General features: G+C 47.0%; 1 protein-coding gene across 1 annotated transcript; it reads right to left on the bottom strand.

The window, feature by feature from the left end:
- Positions 1 to 948: 948 nt before the first annotated feature.
- On the bottom strand, positions 949 to 3389 carry LOC121836083. The gene is made up of 4 exons (XM_042290784.1): positions 3326 to 3389; positions 3174 to 3238; positions 2846 to 2938; positions 949 to 1184 (listed from the first exon to the last, which is right to left on the bottom strand). The coding sequence occupies exons 1-4, from the start codon at positions 3354 to 3356 to the stop codon at positions 1098 to 1100; spliced, it is 276 nt and encodes a 91-aa protein (XP_042146718.1). The 5' UTR covers positions 3357 to 3389; the 3' UTR covers positions 949 to 1097.
- Between the last annotated feature and the right edge of the window lie 9696 nt (positions 3390 to 13085).

The raw sequence follows: 13085 nt of genomic DNA, 5'->3' as shown, positions 1-13085 counted from the left end.
CTATAGGCTAAATTTGGAACATTATATTAAAATAAAAAATCCTGAATCGCGCTGCCAGGTTTGTTACGGGAAATTATGATTTCAGAGAGTGGGTTACTAAACTTAAGTCGTCTCCGACTTGGAGGCCTCTGAGTCAGGAGCGTTAATGCCTCCATTCGAAACTTTAATTTAACATTTTTTTACGAAAATACTTGTATTTCTAGATCAACATATCTACTACAGCCTGTCTACATGTCCCTCAGAAAAGATAATTACAAACAAATTCATTTATATAAATGTAAAACTGATGTTTCTAAATGTTCTTTTTTTCCGCGGTCACTTGATGTCGTGGAATAAGTCCAGTTGTATGTTTAAATCTTATAATCATAGGACTCTAGGACTGAATTTGTTGTGTTTGTATCTTTCGTGTATAACGTCATTTCATATTAGTTATAATGCGTTTATCGTGTATATATTCTGCAGCCCCTCCCCCCCCCCCCCCCCCCCCACTACTGTAATGCCTTTATAGGTGTTGTAGGTAGTAAAATAAATAAATAGATAAATAACGTTTCTAATTCTGGAGAACGGGGAAGAACAACACGAATAGGAATTTCGTGCTGTCCTGTCTTGTTTTCACACTCTCCAGGGTTAAAACCGCCAAAATTATAAAGGATTCGAAACGTACTCCGACAATAGTTTAGGGCTTCATCTTTCGGTAACAAACTGTTGAACATTTGAGTTCATCTGGTCACATATTAACGACTATACCGTATCAGTGAGTTCTGCGATCTAGTCGCTTGGTTTAGTACCGATTTTAAGTCAACTACAATACCAAAGTGTAACCTGAGGTATATAAATCTCATTCATAACTATACGTAAAAGAACAAATGCAACGCAAAATCAAGGAAAAGAAGACCTTAAAGGTTTCAAAGGATTATCTAACTCAACTAGTGTACACAGTACAAAAAGTCAGTGCCTTAGCTTTATTTAGCCTGGTTTAGTTTGGAGACTTTTAATGAAAATTTTCCTTCCTAATCTTTCGTTGAGTTGCCCTTAGACGTCTTACTCTTCTTCGGTTTCTCCATTTTTTGCTTCGGCTTTTCAGTGGGAGCAGGAGTTTAGACATCATTGTCATTGGGCACACTTGAATCGGTTGTCAAATGGCAGTCTCCATTTTGACATAGTCCCTCACCACCATCGTTGTACTGCAAATAAGGGGAAAAAATATTGAAATTGCAAATGCGCTTGAGATATAATTAGCGGTAACGGAACAGTTCAAAGCATGATATCACATAATCTCTTAAATCTGCTGCTAAAAGTAGCCATGAAATGTACCGGATACATTTGGCGTTACAAATACTACTCTAAACTTAGTGGGGAAAGACTCCACGCGACCTGACATGACGCGACGTCATGTAACGTCGTATTTTCGCTGCTACGTTTATTATTCTTATCATTAATGTTTATCCGAAATACTTAATTCTTAGATGAATTAAAATATAATACAATATTAATTTTAAATGTGTGTGTTGCGGCGATTGAAAAAAATGGCGTGTAAAAGAACCCTAAAAAGAATGTTGCCTCATAATGAAAATATTCTATTCCAGCTTGTGAGGTTTTCCAGCTGAACGAAGGAAGAAATGCAAAAGCTAGAGAGAGACAAGGAACATACACATTCCCACAAATTTCACAAGCATGAACATCCAACCAGCTGACTTCTAGCGAATCATGATTGTATTCCAACTACTCTTGCTCACAATTATAAAACTAATTTCTGTTTTGTGGCATATGCACAGCGATCAAACGAAGTGGTCAACTCAAATTCTTCACTTTCTATAGGGAGACATCAAACTCATATAACCGCAAACAGTTTGGTTTCGAAACTCCTGCGAACGGTATAGTAAACGATCACGATCCGCAAAAATTTAATGAGAAGCGTCTTTGCCTAGGTTTAGCAGAAAATCACAGTTTCATTTAACAATGGGCCGTCATGTGAAGCAATTCCCTGCTATATTTAGGGGGAAAACTTTACACGTGACGTCACGGGCTTTCGCAGCGTCACAAGACGTTACTGGACCACGTAACATGATATTATTAGATGCCAGTTTTACGCTACGTCACAGTATTACGTGGCAATTTAATTTCTAATTCTTCACAAATTTCAGTTTTAGGACAGGGCAAGGTACAGTCATTTTGTTTCGGCTCAGGGGACCAAGCCAAAGCTTTGAGCATATACCATTTAATTCTGTTTCGGGACTTTGAAGAGTCACCGCCGGTGGCGTACCAACTTGTTTTTGAGTGGGGGGGGGGGGGGGGGGGGGGGGCAAGGAAACAAGGGACCGCCCCATGGCCCGGGCGGTCCCTTGGTATGCCTGTGGCAACGCCGGCTAGTGTTTTCCCTGCCCAGTGGCGGCTTTTTCAGGGGGGGGGGGGGGGGGCAAACCACATGCCTCCCTCCCCTAACTCTGAGAACTGAGGGGGGGGGGAGGGGGCCAGCGCCCCCCTTGCCCCCCAGTTGGTACACCCATGGTCACCGCCCATATCCGAGATCACGGAACTTAGATGTTTAGACAAGGAATTAATTTTATATAAATAATATAGTACCATACCATCTTTAGCTGTATTGTTGTGAGGAAATCATAACACAAAAAGTGATAACCTTCGCCATAAACATGGCAATATCGGAACTAAAGAAATAAAAAGGCAAGTACACCTTTTGGAGTTTCATATTCTAAAGACACTACTGTAAATGTGCTTGAAAACAATAGGGATTACACTGCGTATGGGAAAAGCATACATGTAAAACATTTGACCCGCATGCGCGGGAGCCCGTACGTGTGGTAAAAAGATCACATTTGCTACTCACAAAGCATCGTTCTCCGTTCCCGAAGAAAAATTTGTCCCAGGAATTGGTCTCAGCGTTCCAGCAGTAAAAGTCGCAGCCTTCTCTTTTTTCCTCCTATACAAATAATAAACCGGATGAATGAATTGAAAGTAATAATTGCAAGATCTTGTTTACACAGGGTGCTTCGCGTGCATGATTTACATATTTAAATAATAATTTACAGACGAATTTAAACACATCAAGTACTTCAAAAACATATAGGCAGAAAAGTGGCCTACATAGACGCATTTATTTTGTTTATACTGCAGCACACAAAATATTTTCATATTTTTAATAAAAGAATTGTTACCGAGGCGGGTCTTGTTCCGTTTTGGCAATTGTGGGCCACAGCGCTTGCGAAGAAGGCCAGAGACACTGCAGGCAATGGAAGACGTAGCAACGTTGTAACGCGGTGCTACACCTACACCATGTTTAGATTCTCTAAATAAATTAAAAACTCACCCAACACCAGCGTGGTCTCAGTCAACCCCATAGTTTGTGTAGTGCTCTCAAGGAGTGCGTGAGTGCGTACGTCCTGAAAGGGGACCATTATATAGTCGCGAGAATTCCAGTTGGTTATTAATTTGTTTTGTATTTTTTATCTCGACCTCCGACCGTTTTAGCATTTGCACTGTTCTTTTGTGCTGGACTACGTAGCAATTCCTTTGTTCTAAACTTCTGAGCTTGATATATCTGTGTAAAGAAGCTGAAAAGACATTTGCACGATGACACATCTACTTGTTAAATACACTGTGAGTACAGGTGTCAACGCTGCTTAGAAGAAATCTCCGGACTTCGTTTCTATTTTGACCTCACCAGGGAACAATGAAAAACGCTGGCCGTACTATAGCTAATACAATTTGATAGGCGGTTGTATTATCATAGTTTTTCTTCAATGAAGAAAAATATTCGAAGGTCATCGATTCCAAACATATGCATGTTTGGAATCGATGACCTTCGATTCTGACCTTCGATTCTGACTGACACAAACATATGCATGTTTGTGTCATGATAAAATTGTAAAATGTCCTGCTGCACATTGTCTGATTTATACAAATATATTTTAGTTGTTTGAGGACCGACACCGTGGCGCTTTCCTAAACTAAATATCTGTGTGCATTTTAATATAATAATTGTTGGTTCTGAAAACGGGGTTCAATCTTGTCAGCTCACATGATTGGATTCCTAGTATGCAAAGAGTTTTCTCAGTGCCAGTTGTTCATTCAATATTTACGTTAGTCTATTCTTATTTTGATCCGAAAGGCGTTAGGTCTGAAGTGTTGGTCTGTCTTCCCAACCGATGAAGATATTTAAGGCGGCATGAGTGTTTGGCGATTTTTCATTTTTTATTTGAAGTGCGAAAAGAACAGCTGTCAACCGTCGACAGACCCCGCCTAAGCATTATTTAATAAATTCATCAAGTACTTAATTTTTTTTAATAATTCAAATAATACTATTTATAAAGACCACTTACTTGTGGAGCAACTGCGAATATTGTAGGCATTCGTATTGATAGTCAGCAATAAAACTATACACTTAGCTGGCTTACACTTCTGATTTCGTGTTTACTTCGGAGTGTCTGTACTTCGGAGTGCTTAGGTGTATTAGCTGAAAGAAACAGTACTCGACAAGAGTGAAGATTGAAATATGAAAAATACCTTGTCAGATGCCTACAAAAGCGCGCTAGGGCTAGCATGTGGTTGCGACTGCGCTGTTTTCTGCTGGCGATACTCTTTTTTAGCCGGCAATGTAATGCAGACCTAATGGTCCCTTCCTGCTCACAACGGTATTCTCGTATTTTTTGTAAAAAAACAAAGTGCTTATTCTGAATAAAAAAAAAAAAGAGCTTCAATCTGAAAAACGCAATTGCAAGAAATTAAAACATGTGTATCTGCTGGAAACCAAAACCCTAACGGCAATCAAAAAAAAAAAAATGCGTGCTTACGCTTGCTTTGCGTTACTCTGTAATCACTTGCTTGCATACTCTATGGGTGTATCATTGGGCGAGGAGGAATTGGCTAGGCTCAAGCATGCGAGTGTTTAATATGGTGCTGTATCACTAATCCTCTTCGTAAATTATTATAAATACCTTTATAAAGGCGAAACGGTGGCCCACATATAGGAACGCGAAGTACTATATTTCAATAGAGCATCTCAGTTCACTTCATGGTCATATTCTACTCTATATATAAGCCGTAGTCATTCCGGAATGTGAACACTGGACAGGGTGACAGTGCGCGCAACAAATATATTTATATTGTATTAGCTTTCACGCTAGTTTTGTACCAAAGTTGGACGAATATCAAATTCAGGCCCATTCCGTGCGATATCGAATAACGCATGAGCATATAATTCACTGAGCATTCAGAGCGGCTCTAGAAACATATCCTTGCGCTTTTAATGATGACTGAAAATATGCAAGTATTTTGGGAACCTCAGGAGACACTGAAATAAAAATGGCGCACACAACACCGTCTCATGATGCGGCTATAAGGACTACACTGTCGGCACATCTCTCTCTACCCGATGTAGTAGTTTAACTTTCTCAGTTATTTAGCGACGCAAGTTTTACCGCGAGAGCGTTAAGGAGCTCGTGCTGCAGAAAAGCCGGCATCGGTGGCGTGTCCTAAAATCCAATTTTGGACGATAGGGTAATGGCGTCATAGCCACATGACCTCGCACGGGAATTTCAGACACCCCAAAATGCTCCCGCGAAACGTGACGTCACGCGTAGAATGGAAGTGATTAAAAAACATGACATGTAATGCGAATTAAAGGTCGCCGCATGTATCAAATGGTTTCACTTTATAAAGTAAAATAATGAAAGTTTTGAAGAGATTCCAACCCACGACCCTCCGGTTGCGAGCCAGACATGCTACAGACTATGCCACGCAAGGCAATTTATCACATCACGTATACACCGAATTCTCTCCCCCTTAACTTCAGCGACAAAATCGACGTAGCGGAAAACTTTATGGTACGTCGCCGGCCAACCCGAGACCGATACGCCAATATAAAATCATCGAAAAACTCAGCAGAAAACAAACTGACGTTTCGTGACAGGATGTCACGTGAACATATATTGTCACGAATAAACAGGCGGGGAAACAAAGAATAACTGGGGAAACTGAAACGTTTAATGGGGGCGAACTTGTGCCCAAAAATTAAAAGGAAACTAAAAGATAACAGCAGAGCGTCGCGGGCGTCGAGGTCGGCGAAAGAGCAGAGTCGAACGAATCGAACCCTGGCCCTTCGCGTGGGAGGCAAGCGCGATAACCCTTAGGCCACGGCCGCTTTTTTTTTTTTTCTTTATTGTTAGGCCACGGGCGCTCTGCCTACTTGGCGCGCGGCATTACTGCCCCCTTAAAAATGCACCGCCTCGATGCAACACAAAACTAAACAAAGCACATAAAAAGAATGGCAAACTAAAGAGTTATGCGAAACACATGAAGTCCACAGTCCTATCGAGCGTAATACGGCTTCAGGCGCACGACGTGGACGACTTCAGGTCGTGGTGGGCGGCGTGATGATGTTCTTGTTCCGTCGGGCATCACCTCGAAGTTCAGCTCCCCGAGGTGACGAAGTACTTTGTATGGCCCAAAGTACCGTTTAAGAAGTTTCTGACTGAGGCCGCGGCGACGGATGGGCGTCCTCACCCACACCCTGTCTCCGGGCTGGAAGTGGACATCCCTGCGACGGAGGTTGTAGCGGCCCGCGTCGACGCGTTGCTGGTCTTGAATCAGGAGTCGGGCGAGCTGGTGGACTTGTTCGGCCCGTTGAGCAACCACCTGGGCGTCGTCGCTCTCATTGTCAGCTGGCTCATGGGGCAGCATGGCGTCCAGCATGGTCGTTACCTTCCGACCGTGTACCACCTGGAAAGGTGTGAGCCCAGTGGTCTCTTGAACCGCCGTATTGTAGGCGAACGTGACGTACGGCAACACCTCGTCCCGCGTCTTGTGCTCTACGTTGACGTACATAGAGATCATGTCGGCGATTGTTTTTGTTGAGTCGCTCCGTCAGCCCGTTGGTCTGCGGGTGTTACGCAGTGGTACTACGATGGCTGGTGTGACTGAGCCGGAGGATTTCTTGGGTCAGCTGTGCCATGAACGATGATCCGCGATCTGCAATCAGAACTTCCGGAGCGCCGTGCAGAAGTACGATGGACTCGATGAAAAACTTGGCGACTTCAGCAGCTGTCCACGAAAGAAGGGCTTTCGTTTCTGCGCACCGCGTAATATAATAAGTGGCAACGATTATCCCACGGTTCCCCAGCGTCGACGGCGGAAAAGGACCAAGTAGATCCATTCCGATCTGCTGGAATGATGCAGTTGGCGGGGCGATTGGCTGCAGGAGACCTGTCAGCTTTGTCGGTGGTTTCTTGCGTCGCTGGCACTCGTGGCACGGTCGGATGTAGAAGTGGAGAGTTTGGGTTAGCTTGGGCCAGTAATACTTTTCACGAATACGGGCCAGCGTCCGGCTGTAACCAAGCTGTCCGGACGTCGGGTCGTCGTGACATGCTTGAAAGATCTCCTCCCGAAGGTCAGTCGGGATTACCAGCTTCCACGGCGAGTGGTTGTGCCCGAAGTTCTCTTTGTAGAGTACACCTCGTCGAATGGCAAATGTCGGCAGGGCTCGTGAGAAAATGCGTGGTACGGTACCCCCGCACCCTTCCAGGTGCTCGATTAAGGCGCGCAGCTCCGGATCGTCTCGTTCACGTCGAGCCATATCGTCGGTGTTCACTGCTCCTAAAAAGCACTCGTCCTCATCGCCGTCACCGCTGCCGGAAGGTGTTTCGACAGGGGACCTGGACAGGCAGTCAGCGTCGCTGTGCTTGCGTCCTGACTTGTAAACCATAGTCCTGATGAACACTTGTAGTCGCAGGCTCCATCGACCGAGGCGTCCTGACGGGTCCTTGAGGCTCGCAAACCAGCAGAGCGAGTGGTGGTCTGTGACTACGCGGAACGGACTCCCGTACAGGTACGGGCGGAGCTTTGTGATTGCCGATACGACCGCGAGATATTCTTTTTCAGTCGTGGAGTAATTTCTCTCCGATTTGGACAGCGTTCGACTTGCGTAGGCGATGACTCGCTCGGTGCCCTCTTGCACTTGAACTAGTACCGCTCCAAGTCCTGAATTACTAGCGTCCGTGCGAATCTCGGTTTCAGCATCCTGATCAAAGTGTCCAAGGACAGGAGGAGTCTGGAGTCTTCGCTTCAGCTCGTCGAAAATCTGCTGCTGCTCCTCGGCCCATTCGAACTTCTCGGCGTCCTTCGTAAGTTTTGTAAGCGGTGCGGAAATCCTTGCGAAATCCCGATCGAAGCGTCGATAGTAGGCACGAAGTCCAAGGAATCTTCGCACGGCTTTCATGTCTGTCGGCGCTGGAAATGACGCTACGGCGCGAGTCTTCTCGGGGTCTGGGCGGACGCCTTCGTTACTAACCACGTGGCCTAGGAACTTCAGTTCGTCATAGGCGAACCGACACTTTGACGGCTTCAGGGTGAGTCCGGCGGTTCGGATGGGTTGGAGAACAGCGCGGAGTCGTTGCAAGTGCTCGTCGAAGTCGCTGGAAAACACTACGACGTCGTCGAGGTAGACAAGACAGCTCTGCCACTTCAGTCCTGCCAGTACTGTGTCCATGACACGCTGGAAAGTTGCTGGCGCCGTGCATAGTCCGAAGGGCATTACATTGAACTCGTACAGTTCATCCGGCGTGACGAATGCTGCCTTCTCTCGGTCCCGTTCGTCAACTTCGATCTGCCAGTAGCCGCTCTTTAGGTCCATCGATGAGAAATATCGAGAGTGGCGCAGCCGGTCTAGAGTGTCGTCGATGCGGGGGAGTGGGTAGACGTCTTTCTTCGTCACCGAGTTCAGCTGCCGGTAGTCCACGCAGGACCTTAGCGTTCCGTCCTTCTTCGCCAGCACTACTGGAGACGCCCACGGACTGCTTGAAGGCTGGATTATGTTGTCGTTCAGCATCTCTTGAACTTGCTCCTGAATCACCTCCCTTTCTTTAGCGGATACTCTGTACGGCGATCGATGCACAGGGCGCGCGTCGTCTTTGATAACGATGCGGTGCTTCGCTACGGCGGTTTGGCGTACCTTCGACGACGTCGCAAAGCAGTCGTGGTATTCGGCGAGAAGGTTATTCAGCTGTCGTCGTTTCGGGCCCGGAAGCTTAGGGTCAATGTCGAGCTGCGCTGGCGACGTACTGCCTTGCTGAGGTGGCAAGGTTTCGTCAGTAATTGCGGCGATTTCGGCGGCGTTTTGAAGTTCCTCGGCGTGGCCCACGGCTGCACCTTTCGTGAGGTGTTGCGTTTCATTTCGGATGTTCGTCACGAGGACCACAGTCCGCCCATCCTGAGGTTCAGCTACTCCTCTTGCAACGCCTATTTCTCTTCCCAGGAGCAATTGAAGGTTGCCTTCCAGGAAAACGTCGCGCAGGTAGCTGTATCGGCCACGACGGGTACGACAACACTCGATCGCGGAGGCAGGTTCACGTGGTTGGCGGCGACTGGGACGGCGGGCGATGCTGTTTGGAGTTTCGCTGAAGGTGGAACAGGCTTCCGCAGCGTCAATTTGTTCTCACCAAGGTCGATGACGGCGCCGTATTCGCACAGAACGTCCTTGCCGAGAATGACATCTCTGGAACAGTCTTGTAGAAGACGAATTTCACAGGGCACGTTTCGCCGTAATTTTCGACGCGAGCAGTGCAACTTCCGACAGGCGCAATAAGGTGTCCTCCGGTGGTTCGAATTTGTGGTCCTCCCCAGGGCGTCGTAACTTTTCGCAGGCGGCGAGAGAGCCTCCCACTCATGACTGAGTAGTCTGCTGCGGTGTCCACGAGTGCCGATGCGTCGTAGCCGTCGATAACAACACTTAGGTTGTAGTGGAGTCGGCACCGGGGACAGGGGTCGTCGGAGGTACTCCTCGATGTCTCTTGGTCGCTCCCCAAGGCGAGGTCGCTGGTCGCTCGGCGCAAAGCCTCGCAGGCCCATTTGTCGGTACGGGCACCTCCGGTAGACGTGATCGGCCTCGCCGCAGTGAAAACACAGCGGTCGTCGATCGGCCGTGCGCCAGACATTCTTTCGAGGCGCCGGTTGTTCAGTGCGCACGAGCTGGGGTTGCCCTTCCCGACGTCGGAAAGTCTGCGGCTCTGGTAGGTCACGTCGAGATGGCGTCGAAAACTCCCGGGCAGTTGGAGCCGGTCTCCGAGCTACCACGGCGTTGGTCAGAGAAGGCTCCACGGGTACTGCTGCGCTGGCAGGAGCCTCAGGTTGGAATGCCCGCTGAACTTCCTCGCGGACAACTACGGCTATTGACAGCGAAGCAGGCTGGTGGGCAGCAGGCAGGAAGTTCTTGATTTTCTCCCGGACCACGTCCCGGATGATGTCGCGGATGTCAGGGATGCTGCAGCTGGACGGCGAGAGGGCAGGGAAGCCGGGAAGTCTCTGGTAGTGTGAGGCCCTTGCGTGAAGGGCACGTTCGATGTTGGTGGCCCCAGTGATGAAACCTTGGACAATGGTAGGCGGGCTTCGCACGAGGCCCCCTAAAATGTTTTCTTTCACGCCCCGCATTAGGACCCGCAACTTTTACTCTTGGGGAGCGTTTGGGTCGGCGAGGTTCATGAGGCGGAGAACGTCTTCGACGAAGCTTGGACGCTCTCGTTTGGCCCTTGGTGTCTTGCTTGGAGAAGTTCTTCGGCACGCTGTCGTCGGTGCTGGTTGGCAAAGGTGCGTCGCAGCTCGGCCTGGAACTCTTCCCACGACGGAATCGACGCTTCGTGGTTCTCGAACCAGGTGCGCGCCGTGCCTTCCAGAGCGAAGTAGACATTCTGAAGGCACTGCTCTGGTGTCCATTGGTTATGGCGGGCCACTCGTTCGTAATGCTGTAGCCAAACCTCCACATCCTCATAGGCCTCACCATGGAATGGCGTCGGATCGCGTGGGGCGACAGGCATGAAGACGACGAATGGAGCGTTCGAGGTCTGCGGCGACTGGTTGTTCATCGTCGTCCTGTCTGACTGCTCGGTCCTGGGTGGCAAGGGTCCGAATTCCGGGTGTAGGCCTTGAATGCGGCGACTCAATCGGGTCTTGGTAGTCTTCGTCGGGTCGTAGGGGGCTTGCTGTCGGACTTGCACTCCGGGTCCTCAGAGGGGTACGCTGCAGGGGCATGCGATTACCCCGCACCTCCACCAAAATGTCGCGAATAAACAGGCGGGAAAACAAAGAATAACTGGGAAAACTGAAACGTTCAGTGGGGGCGAAATTGTGGCCAAAAATTATAAGGAAACAAACGATAACCGCAGATCGTCGAGGTCGGCGAATGAGCAGAGTCGAACGCTGGGGCGAAACTGACTCCGGCTTGCCACGCGGAACCGCTTTTGTACACGCGTGGGTTTCTGGAGCATTCCGTGTAGAAGGTTCGGCGCGTAGAACATTCTGGCCTTGAATTAGCAAGGCGGTTCTTGAATTCACCAGAGCATCACATTACAGTGTCAAAAAAATGTGTAGCCGCGGCCAGGCATCGAACCCTGGCCCTTCGCGTGGGAGGTAAGCGCGATAGCCGTTAGGCCACGGCCGCGCTGCCTACTTGGCGCGCGGCCGTATATACACCGATTCAGATTCCCCGGCGAATTTGGCGGGAGCATCAACGTCACACGACCTAAGCACCCTCAGCGTCCCCGCTAAATTTAGCGAGAAAATTAACGTAGCGTAATCATTACCACACGTAACAGATACATCAATGCGGTTGCCCCCTAAATTTAGCCGGAAAACTTACGTCATGAGACCTATGCACAAATTCAGATTCCCCGCCATAATTAGCGGAGAAACTAACGTCACGTAACTTGACTACATCTAACAAATGCATCAATAAAATTTGCCTCCAAAATCTAAAAGGAAATGTGACGTCACGTGCCCCATATAGGAGTTTCGATTTCACTCTAAATTAAGCGGGGTTTGTCGCCACGTGACCCACGGACCCGGTTTCTCCGCTCAATGCAGCGGAAAAATTAACAAAGATAAATGTTTTTTCTCTCCGAAACGACGGGGTAGTGTCTTCTAGATATATTTTAAACGGCCACACCTTAAAAACTGCATTTCATGCATTATAGGACCTTCGGTATAAAGGTCGCTGTAAACGTTTTTAATCTCCTTGTTTGAACAATATTACAATTCGAAGAGATGTTCATCAGCAGAAAAATAAAGAGTAAGTGATTGAATTAATGAATGTCTTCAAGCTGTAACGAACACAAAGAAATATCATATAAAAATAGCAATTCGACACTTAAGCTTGCTGGAGGTGATGAAGCAATAATTTGAAGACAGTCACCGATGCGGACCTGAACATTCCCGACGTTCATCCGCTCTATTGTTGAATCGATTTCAGTGACGAGATTTATAAGCTTATGTGCGCTCCACATTTCAGGGTGTCATGTGAATACTTGTAGTTCTCGGGTTCGGCCCGCACAGCCTATTATAATAAAATGGGGATAATTTCATCAAGTGAATTACTCAAGCAAGCGTCTCGTTCAAGTGATAGTTTGTCGACAGATTGAAACAGATACAAATAGAGATAAAAAAAGAACTGTACAGCGAAGTAGAGCACCGTAAATTTCCCCAAATTCTTGCATATTTTCAGTCAGCAATAAAAACACTAAGATATGTTTCTAGAGCTGCTCTGCACGCTAAGGAAATCATGATATTCTGCGCTATTCGACTTCGCAAGAAATCAACTTGAATTTAATATGCTTTCAACTTTGGTGCAAAAGTAGTGCGAAAGTTTATCAAATATAAAGCGATTAGCGCCGCGCACGGCCTTCCTGTTCATTGCTCGCAATCCAGAATGACTGCGGCCTTTATATACAGTCCAATATGAACATAAAGTGAGTTGAGATGGTTTCTTCAAATATAATATATCACCTTACCATGAATGACTCACCGCTCCGCCTTCATAAAAATGTTTCGAATAATTTACGTAGAGTATTTGAAATACAGCATTACATTAAACACTAGAATGCTTGAGCGTAATCAATTGATCCTTGCCCAAAGTAACACACATAGAGTATGCACGAAAGTCATTAATTTAGTATCGAATAGCAAGCGCAAACACACCATTTTAATTTTTAAAAATTGCTAGGTTTTTAATTTTTAGAAGAGACACTTTTTATTTTCCCACAATTTCATTTTCTAGATTGAAGCATTTTTTTTATTTAGAATATGGA

Source organism: Ixodes scapularis, unplaced genomic scaffold (assembly GCF_016920785.2).
Source record: "Ixodes scapularis isolate PalLabHiFi unplaced genomic scaffold, ASM1692078v2 PGA_scaffold1__304_contigs__length_218370807, whole genome shotgun sequence".
Lineage (NCBI taxonomy): Eukaryota > Metazoa > Arthropoda > Arachnida > Ixodida > Ixodidae > Ixodes > Ixodes scapularis.
The sequence above is the reverse complement of the archived record's forward strand: the minus strand, read 5'-3'. Positions and strand labels throughout refer to the sequence as shown.